The 22,551-nt window shown below is 46.5% G+C and overlaps 1 protein-coding gene across 5 annotated transcripts; it reads right to left on the minus strand.

Annotated features, from left to right (window-relative positions):
- Positions 1–697: 697 nt before the first annotated feature.
- Positions 698–21,518, minus strand: LOC146395984 (uncharacterized). 5 transcript variants are annotated; one of them, XR_014829581.1, is made up of 4 exons: positions 15,910–16,308; positions 14,265–14,534; positions 9,386–9,547; positions 698–4,227 (listed from the first exon to the last, which is right to left on the minus strand). XR_014829581.1 is itself a non-coding variant. In XM_084999554.1 (4 exons), the coding sequence occupies exons 2-4, from the start codon at positions 16,027–16,029 to the stop codon at positions 9,503–9,505; spliced, it is 435 nt and encodes a 144-aa protein (XP_084855680.1). In that variant the 5' UTR covers positions 16,030–16,308; positions 20,829–21,511; the 3' UTR covers positions 5,679–9,502. The 5 variants fall into 5 exon arrangements, 2 of the variants coding, with proteins under 2 accessions (XP_084855680.1, XP_084855681.1); XM_084999554.1 differs by lacking the exon at positions 698–4,227 and adding an exon at positions 20,829–21,511 and having other exon boundaries at positions 5,679–9,547; XR_014829583.1 differs by lacking the exon at positions 698–4,227 and having other exon boundaries at positions 5,679–9,547; positions 15,816–16,308.
- Between the last annotated feature and the right edge of the window lie 1,033 nt (positions 21,519–22,551).

A 22,551-nucleotide genomic window follows, 5' to 3' on the forward strand; every position in this document is an offset into this window, starting at 1 on the left:
TTTAAAGTTGCTCTGAAGCTCTGAAATACTTCTACTGTTTCTCCAAGTCTTTCTTCATTCCAAGACCATTTCTTAAAATTTCTAGATATATATTTTTTTAATCTTGGGAATAAGGTGTGTATAAGACTTGAAAGATCTGTTCAATAAATGTGTGTCAAAAGCGTACTGTAGTTAAAGTTTGTAAAGTCATATGAGAGAATAAGAAATGCTCATTATCAGCTTTATCCGAATGTTTCAGAGGACTTTTCTAAGCTTTAAGAAAAATAGTAAATGGGTTCATTCAGTAAAACAAAACAGCAAATATTTGCTTAAAAGTTCACTTTAAAGAAAAAAAAGGGTTCATTGAGACTAAATTCAGCAAGCGTCATCAGTGTGTTTTCATCGGTGTGATACGTAAAGTATTTGCTTAATAATCCACAAAAACAACCCAAAATGACGAAATGGTAGGATGTCTCAATCACTGCTTTATTTTTTTTATCCAAGGATGATGTAACCTACATTGAAATTACTATCATATTTGGGACACTGCTAGAGATTTCTAGCTAGAAATATGCAACTGTAAATGCGATGAGCTTACACTCTTCGTACCACTGGGCACTCTCATGGATCTCAGTTGTACACACAGCACTTGATTTCTTTGGAGGGTTATTGAGTTGAAGGATTCATCTCTGTTCTTATATTTAAGGTCCTCCTTTGCTTTTCTTTTTCAGGGGAGGGGAACTAGAGGTCCACAGAGTGTTTTGTGTCGTGTTATATGGATATGCTATCAATATTCACTCAAAATAATCAAACAATATGTTTTCCATAAAAACAGCCCCTTGTTACTCTTCATACTCTGAGTAAGCAGTCACACACACACACAGAAATACTTTATATTATAAATCAACATACCTCTCTCTCTATATATATATATGTATATATACATATGTCAAAAAAAGAAAAATAAACACATCTTAATTAAATTATGTGAGTTTCCAGGAGTGTTCACCAAATAATGCCATAGGGATTATTCTAGTCTGGATTCCCAAATTTTTAATACACAAGCACACAACCAACTCATCCCCCCTGCCAAATGGCCAGTTTGATGCCTGTCAGTGAACTTCTGGGAATATTGTACTGTATTTATAAGTACACATTTCAATCTTCACCCATCCCTCCATCTCTTTGTGTTGTCAGAGATCATGCTAAGCTCTCCTTTCATCTGTCACCCCGCTGGCACACCCAGTGATCAATGCTGCCCTCCGTGTGAACCCTCCCTGTTCCTTGATTGGAGCCTGCAGACCACTTCTCAGGGCTAAACCCCCTGGCAGTTGGGCATGGCCATATGACTAGTCCTGACCATTGGGCTGAGGAGAGAAGGGAGTATGCCTTCTGGAAGAAAGCACAGGAAAACCCCATGGGACCCTCCAGGGCGACGAGGGGGCAGGTTACTTCAATGGAGCAGCTATAAGACGGTGGAGTCTCTGTTACCCTGACTTTGTAAATGGCTGTGTGGAGCAGAGCCTCCTGCCAGGGAGAGGAACATGTAACAGGAGCTGGAAATGAAGGTTGCTGTGTCAGACCACTCAGCTTTGAGGGTGTTTGTTTCTCCAGCAGCCTGATGATGCCCATGACTTCAGCTGGCATTGCTTCTAAGCCACCTGGACCAGAAATTCCCTCTACAGGTTCTCTGCACCTTCTCTAGGAAGCCCTATTTTCCGACCCTGGAGAAGGACACATAAATTTAGTTGCACAGATCCAGAACTCCTCCAGGAGGCACCCGCCACCTCAGGAAACACAGCCTTTATCTGGCTGCCCCAGCACACCTCTGCCACTCTTCCCAAACACGTTCATAGGCATCCTGGAAAGACAATTGCTGGGAATCCCTGTGCAGCCAGGACTTGCTTCCAGGACCCTCCTCCTGGGTAGCTCATGCCCAGACACCAGCTCCCTGGGGAAATGATCCTGTCCTTAGTTGGCCTCCTGGCTCCTCTCCAGCCCACTCGCTGGATTCAGTTCACAGCCCACTTCTCTCCGAAGCAGACTAAGACTCGCCTCGCCTCGGTACCTATTAGAGATGCTACATTCTCCCTCAGTTCATAAGCAAACACTTGTACTTCTGCAATTCTCCCTCTCCTACCATAGAAGCAATCAGCTACTTTCTACCGGCAGCCGGAAGCGGAAATCTGAAATGCAGTCCGAGGTCACAGGGATGATCTCACACACTGTATCCTCCGGTCCAACGCAGGCAGTTCCCGCACATGCTTCCAGCTCAAACTCTTCCATGCTCCACTTCTGATTTTCCAGGGTTTCCTTGTCTGCCAGTTTAAGCCTGCCCCCTCCTGTTATTTTTAGATTGGATTTAACTCCTTATAAAAGGCCAGGGGTGGGGATGGGGAGAACACTTTTTTCTTTTTAATTAGAAACAGATGACAAAGACAACTCAGGCACGGAAAATAATAGGAGTCGCACTGTCTCTGGCTCCCATTCGTGCCATTTCCTCCGTCAGCCACAACTGAGCAGAAAAGCAGCAACACCAATCCGTTCCCCTCTGCCTTTTCTTGAAGATGCACATTATCTAAGCAGATGTCTACTGGGATTCCATCAGAAAACTGCATATGCTCTTCCCTTTCTGTTCCCGCTCGCAGAAGGATTGCATTTTAGAGCTGGAAGGGAGCCTCTGTGACTCTCTTCATGTCACCAGAGAGGAGCCCGAGGTCAACAGTGGTCAGAGGAGGTGACCAAGAAGGTCCAGCGGCACCTTCCAGACGCTCAGCCTGCCTGTCGAATGCATGTTTCTCCACTGCTAATAGTCAAAATAAAGCCAGAGCTTCTTCCGGAGAGGGACCCCTGCCTTGTAAGTTCTGTTTCCCAGGAAGCCACCCAGGCAGGTAACAGTTCACAGTGAAGCTGTAGGCTCTCGCTCCTTCTCCCAGGCTCTCTTTCCGTTGTTTACCTCCTTTCCAGTGACTGTTTTTGTCTCTCTCAGCCAAATGCAGCCTTGTGCATACTCCGTGAGCCTTCAGTTTGTTTGCTTGCCTGCTTGTTGACTCAAAGACGGTTTAATTCCAGATTTTCTGGCAAGACTTCTTAGATTCAGTTCCAAAGTCACATTATTAAATGTATTTACAGTTAAGATGTTCTGTTACCAGATATAACAAGTCAAAAGTCCTGGTCTGCGAGCTCAGGTAAAACTCACATGGGCCAGACAAGCAGCAGCATTTGTCGCGGTCACAGCAGGGCATGCAGTTGGACTCCTGTCAGATTCTTGCCTTTCTTCCTTGTTTCCCCAAATCCAAGAAGGCCAAGGGGAAGGTGTGACCTGAGGACATCACTCACAGGCTATCCTCAGATTGCGCCAAGGAAAGCCTGAGGAGGGCAAGCGCCTCGGACAGAAAATCACGTGTTCCGACATCTCCGTGCTGCTCGCCAGGAAGATGAGGACACTTGATTGCAAAAGACAGAAACCCAAACTAGCTTGAGCAAAAAAGGCAAACTTACCACAAGGCTCACATCCCCATTTGGGAAGGGGGGTGGGTGTCACCAGATGTCAGAGACCTCTGGGCCCAGGGCCTCACAGCCCAGCATGCTCTCCTTTCTCTCCATCTCTCTCTCTCTTTTTTCCAAATGATTTTTTTTTTTTCCCATCAAGGCTGGTTTACAGTCTTCTGTCAATTTTCTGCTGTACAGCAAGGTGACCCAGGCACACACACATATATACACTCTTTCTCACATTATCCTCCATCATGCTCCATCCCAAGTGACTAGATATAGTTCCCAGTGTTATACAGCAGGATCTCATTGCTGATCCATCCATTTCTCTCAAGTCGGCATATTTTTCTCAGGCTGGCTTTGTCCTTGGCGTTGAAACCATGAACTCTTCCTCATCCCCAGTTTAACCATCGGGGAGAAACCAACTCCAGCTGCAAAACCCTCTAAGAATAATTCAGCTGCGCTGATGAGAGTCAGGTACTACCTCCACGCCTGGGCATTGAGGGTCTTTCTCTGCAGTCACTCTAGTTCATGTCCACCACCATATGGGACAAGCGGCAAATTCCTTCACTTCTCTGAGTCTTGCTTTCTTCATGGCAAAATGAAAAACCAGTTCTGGGGCAGGGGCGGGGGGGCAAATAATCCCTACTTCAAGGAGCTGTTGATCATCTGACATGGATAACCCATGTCGATGGCTAGCGTGGAGTCCAGTATCTATGAAACATCAGCAGATGTTCATTTTCTTTCAAGGTGAATCTTAAAGTCAAGGAAGAAGTCAGCACATTAAAATGGAGAGGACAATTATTTGGAGCACAGGGAACCAAATGGAAAATGCGCTCCAATTCAGAGTAAGAGGCACTGCAGGAGTTGTTAAAAGAAGGGTAATTGAGCCTTAAATCATTCCTACCCATAAATCACACTCAAGTCCATGTTCTAGATAAAGGGGGTGGGGGCAGCGCTCGCTATTAGGAACCTGGAATGTCAAGTGGATCAATAGTCTGTAGTTTGTGAGACATCCTTTGCTATCCAGGGGCAGATGATTTCAGTCAAGTAACATTTTGGGGCCAACATAAAAAGAATTGTAAAAGATTTGGATTTTGATGCACTGAGGAGCAAAGCTGCACTTGCTCATATTCCCTTTATAACTTTTTGGAGTCAGGCCAATGCACATACCCAGCTGTGCCGCAGGGTAACCTGAATTTACTGCTACTTCTATGAAAATATTCCCTGTGTTGTCTTCCCTCACACATTTCACCCTTAAGAGGAAAAATGGACCTCATATTACACATTTCCTAGGTAAGATTACTACACCAGTGGAGAACTGAAATCCATAGATTGTAACATTTCCAGTCTTCCCAAAGCTTGGAGGGTTTAGGACAGCTCTGATTTGGCGGGTTTTGCATTTGAATCACCTCAACTCATGCCCACATCTGCTCTTGATAAAATATGAAATGTCATGTCTTCCCCATGGCATGGAATCAAACTCTGCCCCTCTCTACCCCTTTCTTTGATAGTCTGTGTCATCCACTCCTCCAGGCTGTAAATAGCCAGGACGTCTGACACCCACTAGAATTCACCCATCCCAGGATTCCTTTTCCCTAGGAGCACGTGGGCTGCTAAAGGCAGGGACCACACTCCTCATCACTTGTGATGTGTGATGTCCTGCCCAGTGGAATCTCAACACCTGTCAGATCCATCCCACCCCCTTGAGTTTTGACTCAGCCCAGATCCTGGCCCTAAGACCCAGCTCCTCAACGAAAGTGTCCCTTACTTTCCCAACACACAGACGCATCCTCCTCCAAGCTCTCACTTAGAGCATAGGTAATTTGATCTTACTCAAAGACTGCCTGGTGTTGCCATTTCATCTTTAAGTGCCTATGTCTGGGGCCTTGCAGTACATTTGTTCCCTGGTACCGAGCACAAAGCAGATACATAAGAGAGGCTCCAGGAATACACGCATGCATGAATGTGTGAGTGAATGGAATGCTTTTCTACACCGCTTAGCATTTTTTAATCTTTGGGAATTGAGGTCTAGGTCAGATTTAAGTCTAAACTCAGCAGATTTTGGCTGACTCAACCCCCACTGGGAACTTGTTACACATGCAAATTATCAGCCACCCCCCCCCCACACATGCAAATTATCAGCCCCACATACACACAACTACTGAGTCAGAAGCTCTGGGCATCTGAATTTTATCAGACGATTCTTTTTTTTTTTTTTTTTTTTTGCTTTTTAGGGCCACACCTGAGGCATGTGGAGGTTCCCAGGCTAGGGGTCAAATCAGAGCTGCAGCTGCTGGCCTATGGCAGAACCACAGCAATGCCAGATCTGAGCCACATCTGCGACCTACACCACAGCTCACAGCAACGTGGGGTACTTAACCCACCGAGCAAGGCCAGGGATCAAACCCACAACCTCATGGTTCCTTGTTGGATTCATTTCCTCTGTGCCATGACGTGAACTCCCTACCAGATGGTTCTGATGCAAAGAATGTTTGAGAACAAGTGCCTTCATGAAATGATAAACAGGGAATTAGCAAAAGTTTATTATAACTAGATACCTTTCATTGACCCATCCCCCACCCACACCCCAAAACTCAGCAAGTGTTCACCTTGTATCCCTGGGTCCAACATGGCGTGGGGTTGCCGTGACAGTGGTTCCCACACATTGCTGCATGGGAGAAACTCCTGGAGAGATTTGAATGGTCCCACTGCCTATGCAGCTCCCCATACAGGCCAAATCGGAGCTCCAGGGCTGGGAGCCAGGCACCAGCATGGGTTTCAGATACTCAGGTGATTCTAGCGTGCAGAGAAGTTTCAGAACCACCAGCAAAGCACCAAACAAAGCCCATGAGATCAGACTTGCCAGAAAAGGTAATCTCTATAAGATGCAGATGAGAGGCTGGCTTGTATAGGGCAGACCCCGCAGGGATATCATCCTTTAGAGCATAAAGTGACTAAGAAGCTGCTTCCCAGATCACGGGAGAATTGGGAACACACTCTCATCCTCTTGGCTATTCCTCCAATGTCAGCAAGAAGCAGATAGGTCAGAACAAGAAGGATGAAGCTCCCCCGCCCCTAGCCTCTGACCCTTTTCTGAACACATGTGAGCACTCTTAGCATTTTAATTAATACCTGACTGCCTAGCGGGGGCTTGGTAAATAGCTACTGACTAGGCTCCTGGTACAGAAAGATGGTGAGATGAGGAGGAGGATGGGAGGAGGGGGAGGGAAGAGGGGCAGGGGGAGGGAAGGGGGGTGCAGGAGGAGGAAGAGAGCTAAGCTCCTTCAGAGGTTCCCACATGCCAAGCTCTGGGCCTCAGTCCCTTTCCTCTTCTTCTTTTTTCTTTTTTTGGCATCTGGAGGTTCCCAGCCTAGGGCTCAAATTGGAGCTACAGCCGCTGGCTACGCCACAGCCACAGCCACGTCAGATTGGAGCTGCATCTGCAAGCTACACCACAGCTCATGGCAATGCCAGATCCTTAACCCACTGAGTGAGGCCAGGGATCGAACCTGCGTCCTCATGGATGCTAGTCAGACTTGTTTCTGCTGAGCCACAATGGGAACTACTTTTTTTTTCCCCCCTCAGTCCCTGTCTTACCTCCCTTTTGCAGGGGGGAAGCTGACGTCAGGGCCGGGCGGGAACGTGCTCGTGGTCACAGCTGTGAATAGCAGAGCACTCACCAGTCAAGAAAGAAGGCTGCTGAGGGATCAAGGATGCCAGGGGACAGGAAAGACCCAGAGAGGGCAGAAGAGGATGCCTGAGGCTCCCTGGGGCCAGATCTGTGGCATGGGGACACTTCACAAATCAGCCTCGCCATCTGGTCTCATCCAGGTGTGATAGCCTGGATCCTGGGGAAGTGAAGAGGGGCTTTCTGAGGGGTCCAGAGCAGCCGGGGTGAGGGAGAGGGTGTGGCACAGGGGCTTGGGACAGGGGCACCCACCAGTGGGTAGATGGATTTCCACATTCAAGCAACCAGCACACACACCAGTGTTAGGCCAGCAAACACTGGTTTACCCGCTGCAAACACAGAGAATAAGGTTTTTGTGGTTTAGGAGATTTAAAAAAAAAAAAAAATTTTTTTTTTTTTTTTTGTTTGGCTGTGCCTGAGGCATGCAGAAGTTCCCAGACCAGGGACTGAACCTAGGCCACTGCAGTGACAATGTTGAGTCCTTAACCACTAGGTCACCAGGGAACTCTTTGGAGATTTTAATTTTTAAAAAGCCCTCTGGCATCCTTAACCCGTCTTTAATGAGGTCCCAGATGTCTCAGCTGGGCCATGCACTCAAGCACACCCAACTCTAGCAGTGAGGACACGGCTTTCCCTCCCCCACTGGAAAGCCATCCAGGGGGCTCTGCTGTGAAGCCCAGGAAAAGAGTCGTTGCACATGAAGAACCTGGTGGCTAGAGTGGTAGGGAGAGAGGGGACGAGATTCCTAAAATGTTACCCAAATTCATCTCAACTTTCACATTCGATCTGGGAAAACACACCCAAAATAAACCCATAGGAGCAGCTCATTGCTTCAGTGCTGCAAGTTTTCAGGCTGCTAGGCAAGAGGCTCACAGTTTTGGCAACTTCTGAGAAAATGTCATCCAGCTGGGAGGCGGGGAGAGGGGGAGGAGGATGGGGCGAGGCAGAAAGGTCAGAGGATTGTGACAGAGCTGGGAGTCTCGGGAGATTACAGTGAAAACAAATCACAAGTTGGTAACCCAATTACAGGGTTAAAAATTCCTAAATAAAAATATGGATGAACATACATTGTTTATGCAATGCTCTGGTGATTGTTTTGCACAGATTTAAGGAAATCGGAGCACAGAAACGGAGGTTGCCAATACCTGTGACCCTGGTTTGAATTTTAAGCCAAGCATCAAGCCATCTCTCAATAGGTACAGGGTGATGGTGAAAACTGAGTGATTTGGAGGAAAAATTCACCTAAAAGCTAAATGTCAGCACTACAAAGATTCCAGTTACCGACACAGCACCTACAATAGTGACAAGTGGCACCTATGCAGAGCTTGCCTCATGCAAGCACCTGTCCTGACCACATTCTAGATGCTATCTTGGGTAACCCATGTGACGACTCTGTCCCCACATGACAAAAGGAACCAGGGAGACCACACAAGAGGTACGAGGCAGAGCCACGTTTTGACTCCAGGCAGCCTGATTCCAGACCCCATCCATTTCTTTATAGTTATGTGCTCTTTGTTTATGACAGAAATCCATAATATTTGAACGCACTTACTATGTTCCAGGTGCTGTCCTAAGCCGTTTACAGATATTCACTCATTTAATTCTCATACTTATGAGATGTTATTCTTATCCTTTCCTTTTTTTAAAAAAAAACAAATGAGAAAACTGAGACACAGAGAAGAAATGTAAATTTCCCCAGATCTCATTGTTAATATGCAGTAGAGCCAGGGTACAAACTTAGGTGTCCTGGTTCTGAGGCTCCTTCTCCTGACCAGCCAGTAACTGCTTAAGCAACACACACATAAGGGTTGAGAGAAAGCTTTACTGAGAGCTGCCTGAAATCTGATCAAGGTCATGGGTGAGGAGAACCTCCACCAGGCTGCCTGCGTGAGGACCAAGCGAATCAAGGGAGCAAGTGATGAGCTCACCCCTTTGGTGGTGCTGCCGTGGGAGCACGGGTCCCAGTTTAACAGATGTGGCTTGGCCTGGGGAACAGCCTCTTGGCACAGGTGAGATGGACTCCATTCAGCTCAGGGCATCCCGGAACTCCTTGTTCTCAGAAAAGTTGGTCCCTCTGTTTAGTTTCCCAAGCATGTGAATCTGCCCTTACTAGCATGTGGATAACCAGCACTCCAGCTTTGCCAGAGAACCAAGCTTAGACTGGCCACCGCCCAACCCAAACCCCTGCTGCAGGAAGTGACATTTAAGGAAAGATATACTTACCCTAGGTCCAAGGCTTGCATTTAGAGGGTCCACCAGAAAGCTGAATCTCCACGCCCTGTCACCCTCGTGCCTCACAGTCCTTCAAGCTGCATTTGGATATATTGCTCTCAGCATTCATCAAAAATCCTTTGTGAAGCAGTCAAACAAAACTCTTGGCAGCATCTGCCATGCGGAAAATGTTGAGAATATTGTCCAATGTATCACTCAGTCCCCATGAGAAAGACTCCCCCCAAAAAATTTCCTTTTTTTAATCAAGCTGAGAAAAGTTTTACCTTTCTTGAGGAAATAGTACGTTTTGTCATTTCTGAGCATGACAGTTATGCCTAACTGTCCATCTCTTTTTCTCTTTATCTCTCAATTTTTAAAGCTTCTAGGAAGCTCAGAATCAAACTTGAAGTTGTGGGCCTTGATTAGCCTGCAACAGGTTTCTCAAAACTTTTTTTTATCTCACCCATCTCCATGGGGAAAAAACTTTAGGACAAACTCCTAGTAGCTGTATATTTATTTTTTATTTATAAATTATATGCATGTACCTGATTATATATTACAACCTGATATTGTCGCCATAACATACTCAGAGTTTGATGTGCACTGTTAACGAGTGGAGACATAAATCCATATTTCAATGGGTCCTCTAATAATTTCAAAATTGTTTTAGTCTTTTCTTTCGGCCCTGACTAGATTATATGTACTTTTTTTTTTTTTCTTTTTATGGCTGGAGCTGCAGCATACGGAAGTTCCCAGGTTAAGGGCTGAATTGGAGCTGCAGCTCCAGGCCTACATCAAGGCCATGGCAAGCCCAATCCTTAACCCACTGAGGGAGGCCTGGGATCAAACCCGCATCCTTATGGATACTAGTTGGGTTCCTAACCCACTGAGCCACAGTGGGAACTCCAGATTATATTTCTTTTCATAGGGCTGACAAAAAGCTTGCCTAAGCAGCACAAGGACCTTGTTTGCTCGAAGATGATAACCAGTGTGACATGCAAAACAAGCAGTTTCTTCGCAGAAAGATTTTTTTTTTTTTTTTTTTTTTTTTGTCTTTTTGCTATTTCTTTGGGCTGCTTCCGTGGCATATGGAGGTTCCCAGGCTAGGGGTCTAATCGGAGCTGTAGCCACCGGCCTACGCCAGAGCCACAGCAACGTAGGATCCGTGCCACATCTGCAACCTACACCACAGCTCATGGCAACGCCGGATCGTTAACCCACTGAGCAAGGGCAGGGACCGAACCCGCAACCTTATGGTTCCTAGTCGGATTCGTTAACCACTGCACCACGACGGGAACTCCCACAGAAAGATTTTTAAGCTACGATCCTCCTTGTTTGAGGATACACTTAAACATGGGTAATACAAACCAGAAATCCACTAACTGAACACACGTGTACTGGGCCATGCCCCAGCCTCCTGCAAGCAACCAAGAAAACAAGGAGGCTCCGGGACTCTCTGGCTGTGGGGCTTCTCCTCAGTGTTCCCCAGATGCCTTCTAGAAGTGTCAGGGGCTGAGGGAAGCACAGGACAAACACATGTCCAATGGCACTAAATCTTAACGCCTATCATTTTAGATGAAAAATGGCTCTAACTAAACCCTCTAATATATTTTCTTCCCACACCACAATTGTTCTCCTGTACACACATCTCCCTGGAACCTGGCCACCTGGACCCCTGGCCATTTTTACCTTCTCCTGGTCTTGGTGTCCTACTCATGCTCTTCCTCATACCCTTCCTCCATTTTTTTTTTTTGTCTTTTTAGGACCGCACCCACAGCACATGGAGGTTCCCAGGCCAGGGGTCAAATGGGAGCTACAGTCACCAGCCTACACCACAGCCACAGCAACTCAGGGTCCGAGCCACATCTGCAAACTACACCACAGCTCACGGCAACGCCAGATCCTTAACCCGCTGAGTGAGGCCAGGGATTGAACCTGCAACCTCATGGTTCCTAGTTGGATTCATTTCCTCTGAGCCACAGTGGGAACTCCCCCCTCCATTTTTATTTATACCAACCATCATTTTGGCCTGTGTTCTCATTATATCCTCTGTGGACTGAGAGCGTCTGAACACGCCTACACGTTGTGAACAGAATACATAAGAGAAACTGAATGAGAACGCTTTCCTCAATGCCTTTACTGTTATTTTAGCTGATCATATATTTGAGAATTTGTATGTTTGGGGTTATTCCACATACCCATGTTGCCAAACAGTTCAAGGCCATGTTCAGAGGAATAAGTGTGGCCTGGCACTGATTACCAGCAGAAATGGAATCCTTTTCTTTTTGTCTTTTCTAGGGCCCCACCGGAGCATGTGGAGGTTCCCAGCCTAGGGGTCGAATCGGAGCTGTAGCCGCCAGCCTACACCACAGCCACAGCAACGCAGGATCCGAGCCGTGTCTGTGACCTACACCACAGCTCACGTCATCGACGGATCCTTAACCCACTGAGCGAGGCCAGGGATTGACCCGCAACCTCGTGGTTCCTAGTCAGATTCGTTTCCACCGTGCCACAATGTGAACTCTGAAACCGAACTATTTCCGACGTTCATGAGATGTGAAATATCTCCCTAACCAGGATTAGGTTTGCTGACAGAAATCCTGAAAAAAACTCTGCCTTTAATCCACTAGGCTTTAGTCTTTCATGTAAAAGAGGCGGGTTCCCTAGGGTCAGTCTGGCAGCTCCATCAGAAAGAGAGCCCCTGAAACAGACCAAAACGTGACTCTCATCCTGGGTCACCATTTCCCTTTTTAGGTCTCATCTCAGCCACTGCCGGGCCGTCTCCGGTAGAGGGGGTCCCACAGGGACATGGCCCGCGGTGGGGGTGGGGGTCGCTACTTTCCCCACTTTCCTGGCGATCCGGTGATGCGGAAGATGCGGGCAGACGCCGAGTCTTGCTTTTGCAGCTGAACATCAGTCAGGGAGAGGGTTCACCGTGCGACGGCAGGCATCTCTCCTCTTTCAGAAGCCAAATGTTCCAACAAGAAAAACGCCTGGAATAAGATGGCAGTGCCGCCACCCCTGTGCTCACACCTCATAGGGCGCATCGCACGCTAAGCTGGGAGGGCCTGTGCAGTTAAGAAGTCATCAACCAACCCGGGAGCTAAAGCAGACGAAGCTTCTCCTTTGCTGGGCCTCGTGCTCCCTCATCAGACCTGGGTGCTCGCTCACTTGAGGGGACAGGCAAAGTCCGTGAAAAGCTCCATTGAGCTGAAGAGGAAAACCCGCTGGGGGACGACAGGGGTTGAACCCCTGTCGCAAGGGGCGTGGTTTCGGGAAAGCTGACACCACGTGAGCACATTCACAACCCACCACCCATTACCTCCAACCCCTAAGGCGGGGAAGAAATCTCTTCCTCTGCTTTGCATTCCCCCCCACACCCCAAATTTTAAGGGGAAGAGGAAAATTATAAAATCTGGAGGCCGCCTATCCCCTGAGACATTTAAATGTAAGCTGGACCGAGCCCTCCCCTTGTATCACAGGCAACAATTTTACCCTGGCAGGGAAGTGGACTAAGTGACTTAATGGGTATTTTCCATCTCTAATTTCCATGATTAAAAGAAAGAGGTTGAGAGGGGTACATGTGGAGCCTATTGTGAGTTTGCCAATGAATCCTAATTTAGATCAAAGAGAGCCTATGTGACACTGAACCATAAACACCCTAGTGTGCGTTACTTCAAGGAAGTTGTTAGTGTGTCCCCGATGGCTATTATGGGATATGGTTGCGCTCTATAGCCTGCACCCTTTAATTACTAATATGGAAGAAAATCCCATATAAGAGGGAGGAATGTAAATGAGACCTCTGCTCTTTTGAACATTTTATGCAGTTGGCAAATTAAAATTTGCTGTGGACTTTGGTTTTCCCTGATCGTTCTTGGTAGTGATCATTGGGCTCGTGGGATTAAATCCGACTTTCCCAAAACTATTTCCGATCAGTGTGCAGATTTCCAACCTTTGCGTGCGCTTGGCCTGAGACATGGATCATCAGAACCAGATTGGGAACAATTTCTTTGAAGTTTTCAAAGGTAGGGAAGAAATCTTCTTTCATTCTCATCTTTCTTTGTGACGGGTGCTGTAATGATGCAGGTTGAGGGGGCTGCTTGGCTCCAGAGGCAGGCTATTGCTCCACACTCGTGCACGGCCCCCAACACGAGCACGTGCTTTAGGGACATGGGTCTGGCCGGGGCTTGATCACTGAGTGTTACTGCACAAGATGAGGACAACCATACATATCAATGGCATGATTTCTGTTTTGGCCTTGCTGGCAGCCAGGGCCGGGGATCAAACCCACGCCACAGCAGCGACCTGAGCCACTGCAGTGACCACACTGGATCCTTAACCAGTGTGGTCACTGGTTAAGGATCCAGTTCCACCACAAGGGAACTCCCTAGAACAGCACAATTTTAATGCTATTTCCTTCTCTAAGATTCTTCTGCCCCCAGCCATGTGTACAGAGAGAGGGTTGAGAACATTTAACCTAAACTAAGGGCTGAGTGTAGAACCAGGCCCTGTGCAAAAGCCAAGATGCTTATTAGACAGAATGACTACTGAAGATATTAACCATTCATGGAGATTTGCCATGCATCTTGTTCAATAAAGCAAACTCTTTCTTTGCCATCTGTCTCATACTACAAAGAGATAATAATAATAAAATCATTGCTTAATGAGTAAACTAAGTAGAGGATAATTCCCCAGTAGATCGTATTGCTGTTCTTCTCGAAAGGATGCCGTGTCCTCAATGAGGCAGAGAACACAGGGAAAAAGAGCGTGTGCTCGCGCACAAAGGAGGATGCCTAAAATCAAAAACCAGCGCAGCATATGTCAGTATTTAAAGCCCCATCAAAGAAACATCCAACTTTTCAGCTGTAACCCAAATATAAATTTTCCTTACCCTGTCAATTAGCAGATTACAAAACTTCTGTAGCAGGAAGACCATTCTGCCAACAAAGCCGTAGTGTTTGGAATGGGTCCAGGTCAGACAGATGGCCTGGAAAAGGGGTGCAATGAGACAGTCCCTATCAGCAGAGGCAACTGTTCTTCTGCGCAGCAACTGTAACCTGGGAAGGGTGGAGCCCCCAGGTGAAGTGCGTCTCCCACGCTGCTGGAGAAGCAGACACGCGCCTGGCATCAGTGCCGTCGCTGTGGCGGGCGCTACACTGGTCTGGCGTAAGGGAAGCATTCACAGAGGGAGAGATGCAAAATGGTAAATAACTGCAAATGTGGTTTATCAGCACCTACAATGTGCCCCCCTCCCAAACCTACGCCGATGAGCATAAAAAAGCAGAGTCGCCTCTTCTCCAGGTAAGACCTGATTGGTAAATCAGGATAATAGTTTTTGCTCTCTTTGCTCTAAACAGTCCAATGATGTAACCAAGGGGGGAAGACAAAGGATACGTGCTATACTCTTATTAAATGCCACCTGTACATGTCACAGTCTATCTGCGAAACTGACTCTTACAAACAGCACCTACCCAGCTGCGCAGGGAAGCCTGAGGCAGAAGACAATCGATGAAGTTATCATGCATGGTGATAACAATAATAGCTCACTGGATTTTAAAATCGAGTTTAAAATGTACATGCTAATTCATGACTTTTTAAATGTAAGAGTTTAAATTCCCTTTCGTCAGAATCAAAGAAGCAAAGCAACTTCATTAACTGAAATATCTTTAGGTCAGTAGTCTTTGTTGTTATTTCTTTAAATTCATAGTGACCAAGCCCCTTGTAAGCGCCGACAAACAACACACCGAATGCTTTACTTGTACCAGCTTACTTAATCGTCTAAACACCCCTATGAAATAATTCTCACTATTTTGAGGTAATAAATCAAAGATCCAAGAAAGGAACCTGGCCACATTGGCAGTAATTCAAAGCACGGTTCTTCCAAACCCAAGGTCAGGCTGGAAGGCACTTTCTTCTCCCCTCCACTGCAATACCCCCAAGGAGGGAATGGCTGCTTCTTGCAAGTTCTGAGTCAAACTTTTGTCTTCAGTTGGAAAAGCACCACCTGTCAATGGGCAGATGAACTCACTCAACTCAAAACAACTAGTTTAGGAGTTCCCGTCGTGGCGCAGTGGTTAGCAAATCCAACCAGGAACCAGGATGTTGTGGATTCGATTCCTGACCTTGCTCAGTGGCTTAAGGATCTGGCATTGCCATGAGCTGTGGTGTAGGTCACAGACAAGGCTCAGATCCCATGTTGCTGTGGCTGTGGTGTAGGCCGGTGGCTACAGCTCCGATTAGACCCCTAGCCTGGGAACCTCCATATGCCGAGGGAGCTGCCCTAGAAAAGGCAAAAAGACAAAAAAACAAACAAACAAACAAACAAAAAAACTAGTTTATTTATGTCCTAATTCCTATTTTATCGAACTCCAGGTCTTGACTAGTGCACCATGATTTTTGCACCATGAAGTGATGTGGGACCCAGCCTGTGTTGGAGTGTTACCTTGAAGCAGCCCTCCCTGAAGGTGTTCTTGCATGACCAGGAATCCGGTTCCACCCTGCTGACTGTCTCTGGAGAAGGGAGAGATAGGCAATACCTGAGGTGGGCCTGGCACTCTAGATCTCCTCGATGCCTTTTGTCCCGATTCTTTTCCTTCTGCTATCAGCATCCCACTCACTTCCAGAGGCTGGGGTGGCGGGGGTGCTCTTGCTGACATAGTATAGAGTGGATGACACCAGGGCCGCCGCCCTGACCATGCTGGGCCAACTTCTTTCCAGATGTCTTAGCAGAAGTGCCTGGGTTTTCTTTGACATGATCTTGATCGAACAAAAAATAGCACACGCCATGCTCTGTCTCCAACAGCCCCTGATTGAAGAGAATATAGACCTGGAAACACAGTTGATGCTGTAGATATTGCAGAACCAAAGCAAGGTTCACCCACCAAGCCTGGAGTGATATTTCGTGACTAGCACCACTGACTTCACTTCACAATGACCTGTAAGAAAGAGGAGCCAGTGATTAAAACAACAATCAACATGGTCATCAGCTTAGACTTTTCAACCCAGGCCCCTGCCCTATATCCACACCCTGAGAAGAGAAGAAAAAGAAAGCACAATAGCCTCATAGAAATAACAATTGCCTACTTTAATGTTGGCAATGTATAAGTGACAATTTTGTTGTTAATTGATAGTTATTTCAGGGAGTTGTCATCCATGTAGATTGTTCAGATTAGCAGTGTTGTTTTTGCATTGTGATTAAAGCACTGAGTAGCTGTAGAAAAACTGTTGTATTCTATGGTAGACACATGCTCACAACTCAGAACAGAAAGGAGGCCAAGCTCCTTTAAAGACACAGATGACTTTTAAAAGAGGCGGGGAGAGGAGTTCTGGTTGTAGCTCAATGGTAACAAACTCGACTAGGATTCATGAGGTTGTGGGTTCGACCCCTGGCCTCACTCAGTGGGTTAAAGATCTGGTGTTGCCATGAGCCCTGGTGTAGGTCGCAGGCGCAGCTTGGATCCCATGTTGCTGTGGCTGTGGTGTAGACTGGCAGCTCTAGCTCCGATTGGACGCCTAGCCTGGGAACCTCCATATGCCGCAGATGTGGCCCTAAAAAAAACAAAGAAGCAAATAAATAAATAAAATAAAAGAGGTGGCGAGATATAAAGTCTTGTTAAAATGTGATTTTTAGCAGAATGCTAGATTAATGAAAGGCAATGTTTAATTAAAGAAGTTTCTTTCTATGTAAATGAAGTATTAATTCAACAAAAGGCAGTAAAAGAGAGAATGATAGTTGCATGGTTAATAAGAATCCCAGGTAAAATACTACCCCTGCCTAGAATGCGGCTAATGAGCCCCGTGTCTGTCCCTGGAACACTCTGTCATGCTCCGGTCAGGAGCCAGTTTCTTTTTGAGGGCTGAAGACCAGAGCAGGTAAAACCCCAAAGACGTCTGGCCTGAAGGAAAGATTTAGAATACATTCACAACCCAAGGCTAAATAGCATTTGTTAACTCTATCTACTTTTTAAAAGAAAACCCCACATTTTTACATCTTACTTAAAAAGTTTTCTATGGCTTTCCCATCTTGCAAAAACAGATGAATTTTGAAGTGTTTCTATTGTACAGAAGCTTACAGCCATAGCCACTTGATTAGTGACATGAAAAAGTGATCTGGAAATTGGAAGGTCACAACTCGACAAGGCCTACTGGCCCCTCCAATCTCACGAGCAGACCTGGCCACAAGGTGGCAGCCGCCCCGATCTCGGGTAAGTGACCTGTGGGAAGTAAACCGTCTAGAGGCCATTTCACAGAGTTTCTACTGAATTCGGATGAAAAGTACGCAGGTTATCAAGCTTCCCTTTATTCCCTCTTAAATTAGATCCAGTGAACAAGCCTGGCAATAGCTTATTAAATTGGAGGAATAGGAGTTCCTGTCATGGCTCAGCAGTAACGAACCCAACGAGGATCCATGAGGATGTGGGTTCGATCCCTGGCCTCGCTCAGTGGGTTAAGGATCCAGCGTTGCCGTGAGCTGTGGTGTAGGTCGCAGACATGGCACAGATCTCACATTGCTGTGGCTCTGGTGTAGGCCGGCAGCTGCAGCTCTAATTCAACCCCTAGCCTGGGAATTTCCATATGCTGTGGGTGTGGCCCTAAAAAAAATTAGAAAATAAATTGAAGGAATAGTCCTTTCCTATCAACTGTACATATATAATTTTTTTTTTTTTCTATTTCTTGGGCCATTCCCACGGCATATGGAGGTTCCCAGGCTAGGGGTCTAATCGGAGCTGTAGCCACCGGCCTACACCAGAGTCACAGCAACGCGGGATCCGAGCCGCGTCTGCAACCTATACCACAGCTCACGGCAATGCCAGATCCTTAACCCACTGAGCAAGCGCAGGCACTGAACCTGCAACCTCATAGTTCCTAGTCGGATTCGTTAACCACTGCGCCACGACGGGAACTCCTATAATTTTTTTTAAATTCACCTTTCTGTTGTCACTTGAATCTACGCCATATAGCTACACTTCTCCCCTCCACCCCAACCCCTCTCAGTATTGACACTGTTACACTACTGTCCCGTTTGATGGTGCAATGCACAACTGTGGGTTTAACTCGCCCAGAATTATTTCCCTCACTCGTGGTCATTGGATTCTAATCTTCCGTTGAAGACCCACCCCTTGTCTACATTATTCTTTATGGTTTACAGGGGACAGTCACCCCTCCCACACGCAGGAGTGGCCCATATCTCAGGCCTGATCAATCAGGTTGTCCCACGCCTCTGACCACAGCAAATGGATCAAGGATGAGCACAGAACCCCATCAGGGTGGCAAGAACCCGCCTTGGTACTTTTTCTGGAACTCCAAGGACATAGAGAGAAGCCCTCTTTCTTCAAAAGTTATTAGGAGGAAAGAATGCAAGCTCAGTGATGCTTATGAATTTTTAATAAATAATTTTTCAAAATGTTAGTAGTTTTTTTAAAAATATAGAGGGTGGGAGCTCCTTGCTGGTTCCGTGGTTAGGGATCTGGTGGTGTCACTGCAGTGGCTCAGGTTGCTGCTGTGGTAGGAGTTCGATCCCTGGCCTGGGAACTTCCACATGCCGCAGGCGTGGCCAAAAAAATATATATATATATATTATATATTATATAAATAAATATATATAATATATATTTTATATATAGAGAGAAAATATATATAGAGAGAAAGAGAAAGAGGGAGTAAAAGTCAAGGGCCACTGAGGATTGATGGTCAAAGGCAAAGGGGAAAAGCACCAGCAGCACCTGATGCCACCCCATCTGGACCAAGCTCTGATGAAGAGAATCTACTCCAGAACTTTTGGGTTGTTCCTGGTCAAGAGTGCGAATAAGTTTACTATATCCAACAATATACTCAATTTAAGTAAGTATAGTAAATTCACAGGCCACTGAGAATAAAGAGGAGGAAAAGATTGCTGCCAGGAAAGCAGATAACAGTTTCATTCTACCACATGTTCGAACGGAGTCGTTAGTGTTAAAAACAACATACAAAAAACCTTGACACGTTCATAAATCTGCCTCTCCAGCTTGCCCCACATTTCCAAATACCACTTTGGGTCATCAACTGAATTCACTTCTTATGTGGGGATACTGCTTACCTACTTAAATAGCGTGCCTGACAAATGTAGGAAAACGCAGCTCTGAAGCACTTTTTTTTTTTTTTTTTTGGTCTTTTGTCTTTTTAGCGCCGCACCCACAGCATATGTTGGTTCCCAGGCTAGGGGTCAAACTGGAGCTGTAGTTGCCAGCCTATGCCAGAGCCTCAGAAATGCCAGATCTGAGCCGAGTCTGCAACCTACACCACAACTCATGGCAGCGCCGGATCCTTAACCCACTGATCGAGACTAGGGATCAAACCCGTGTCCTCATGGATACTAGTCAGATTCGTTAACCACTGAGCCACAACGGGAACTCCTAAGGCCTCTTTTTACTGGCCCTGCCTTAACATGAAATTCACAGCATTCATCTTTCAGGGTCTTGAAGGTCTCTACTAAAATGTAAATGCCGTGGCCCGTGCTATAAATTTTCATCCAGATTCTATCTGAAAGAGTAATATAGTATTAACCATTAGCAACAGCACCAATTTATTAACCAGATTAATTTCTGTCCCTTGGGAGGGTCTTGGAGAAAGGGGATAGAAGGTGAGTAGGACTACGAGGGGGGCAGGATTTGGAGTCTCAGAGACCTGGATTGTAGGCTGACATTAGGATCCAGTCCACAGGTACCAGCTGGAGAGAAGAGGGAGGCGCAGACAGAAAAGGACTAGAGAAAGAAGAAGGTCACAGTGCCAGGAACAAACACGCCTAAGACTCCTGTCAGCAGCCGCCATCTGCAGTAATCATATCAGCCTTGTTTGAGGGGCACATGGAATCAGAGCCACGCGGGACGAAACCTGGACAAGGTGCAAGTAGGTACTGAAATCCAGTCACGTCTCCTTGCCAAGCCCTGAGTCCTGGGAGGGCTGCATCTGCCCTGAGCGATGCCTTTCTCTGGGTGATGCAAATATTTTGCAGTGGCCGCAGCTGCATCAAAATAATTTTCAAGCCTTTTCCACCTGTGGAGGGACAAGAGTGTGTTGTTACTTCCCGGTGGCACCATCTTCTTCCACTGTGAGGAGTGTGACAAGGACCTTGTCACCTTCCATGTCGACTGTGCACCCAGGCCATGACCATCCAGGCACCCTCCTGACACTAGGCTTGTTTGGGATGTAGCAGAAGGCAGAGGACAGCAGGCTATAGCCAGGAAAGAACAGCATAGCCGTTATCGAATTATTTTCAGTGACAGACCCACTGGAGCCAAGTCGGTACTGGAAATGCCAACACTGATCAATTGTCAGAGCGCTCAGAGAACCACAAGGGGAGAGCTTCCTTTCCACTAGAATCCTGCTCAACAGAAATTGAAAAGGAAACATTTTATCTTCTCATTTTTCTGCTATGTTATTGACGGCAAAAAAACAAAAACAAAAGCAAAAAACTTACCAGAATCAACATTAGGGAGATCCCTGTAGCCTGTACGTTATTTCTCCCGATGCTTTCAGGACAATGTTCATTTGCAGGATGGCTTCTGTCATATTTTGACAAGGAGGAAGTCCCTCAGGATTGCTGCCCCCTCCATAGAGCCGTGGGCATCCCTGGGGAGCCCCGGTGGGAGCCCAGATCCCACTCATGAAGGAAGCTTTGGTGATCACCGTGGCATTTTCTTCCTTGGTTTTCCTCTTTCATTAGTTCCAACTGATGATGTCATGCAGACGCTAAACATAGAGGCAGCCACCTAGGAGCTTTTAATTCATGGCACCAACTGCCCTTAAGATCTTCCTTCCAAGAGTCTGCCGCTGCCCTACGTATTTGCGTAGGGTTAAAGGATTGTGTCTCCCAGTGGTCCTGTGAAGGGCGAGCTTGCTACTCTGCAGGGACCTTACACAAGCAGCCCCTTCCTACAATCTGACTTCCTGTTGTGCCCAATCAGGTCTTCTGCTAAGCCCCAAGGAGACGGGGCCAACCAAATAGATGTGTGGAGTTTCCCGCCTAATTGTGCCATTCTTATCTATCTTCAGCCTTTGTCAGTCCCCTCGGAAGACTTCCAGTCACCCTGACTCTGGTTTAAATGACCCTCTTCCACTCTCCTGCAACAGTCTGTGCAGGCACCTAGGACACTCAGCTCTAAAAGGGAATTTCCGGTTCCCAGGATTTCACATAAGGGCAAAGGTTAGTTTACGTCTCCAAATCTCCTTTCATTTTCACTTCTGTCATAAAGGACCAAATAAAATCACTCTTTGAGTATCATTCTTAAGCACTTCTCAAAGGAAGGAAAAATTGATATTCGTTGCACAAAATCTGAAAAAAATAAATTCTCTATTGCTCAAAATGGCAAATGCGGTTGTGGGTCATGAATCTGGTCTAAATCACTAAAATCCATAAAAATAGTTACGATGTGTTCATAAAACACCTCTTGCAAGACTTTCCATAAGCAACTTTAGCAGGTAATGAAACATCAGACAATGGGAAGTGCTAATTAACTCTGGCAAAGCCCTGAGAGGTTCGACTTTATTATATTAATTGGGTACCTCATGAACGCTGCACCCACAGACACGTGCCTTCATCACCCAGGTTTCCAGTATCGATGGGTAAAAGACTTAGAGCTCTTTCTGCCACCAGACTCATAGCCCAGGTTTTATTTTTGAGTTTCACAATGTACCTTCTTATGCCTTCTTGTACATCCCTGGGTCACTGGATAGAATAATTTCAGTAACTAGATGCTGTAATTGAGAATTAAGACTGTTAAGGGCTCAGGTCCCATGTTCAAAATTTGAAATTAAAATCAGATCTATAGGAGTTCCCTTCGTGTTGCAACAGAAACAAATCCGACTAGAATCCATGAGGATTCGGGTTTGATCCCTGGCCTCACCCTGTGGGTCAGGGATCTGGCCTTGCCATGAGCTGTGGTGTAGGTTGCAGATGCGACTTGGATCTGGCCTGGCTGTGGCTGTGGCTGTGGCGTAGGCCAGCCGGCAGCTGTAGCTCCGATTAGACCTCTAGCCTGGGAACTCCCATATGCCATAGGTGCGGCCCTAAAAAGCAAAGAAAAGCACACACACACACACAGAAAGAAGATCAGATCTGTAAATCATAGGGAAAGATGTGAAACTGAGGTAGAGGGGAGAACAATTATCAAACAGGCTAAGAAAAACCCTTTGATGTCTAG

The sequence above is a fragment of the Sus scrofa genome, chromosome 15, assembly GCF_054392235.1.
Source record: "Sus scrofa isolate SSC_HxYL_T2T_F1_AM1 chromosome 15, Sscrofa_HxYL_maternal_Yorkshire_Landrace_v2.0, whole genome shotgun sequence".
Lineage (NCBI taxonomy): Eukaryota > Metazoa > Chordata > Mammalia > Artiodactyla > Suidae > Sus > Sus scrofa.

Excerpts from the sequence above, each read along its gene's own strand:
- LOC146395984 (XM_084999554.1), bottom strand. The coding sequence starts at position 16,029 with ATGTCAGCAAGAGCACCCCCGCCACCCCAGCCTCTGGAAGTGAGTGGG. Across the intron at positions 14,535-15,909 it reads GAGTGCCAGGCCCACCTCAG|ACCAGTGTAGCGCCCGCCAC; the intron begins GTATTGCCTATC and ends CCCTTACGCCAG. Across the intron at positions 9,548-14,264 it reads GTAATCTGCTAATTGACAGG|ATGCTGCCAAGAGTTTTGTT; the intron begins GTAAGGAAAATT and ends TCCGCATGGCAG.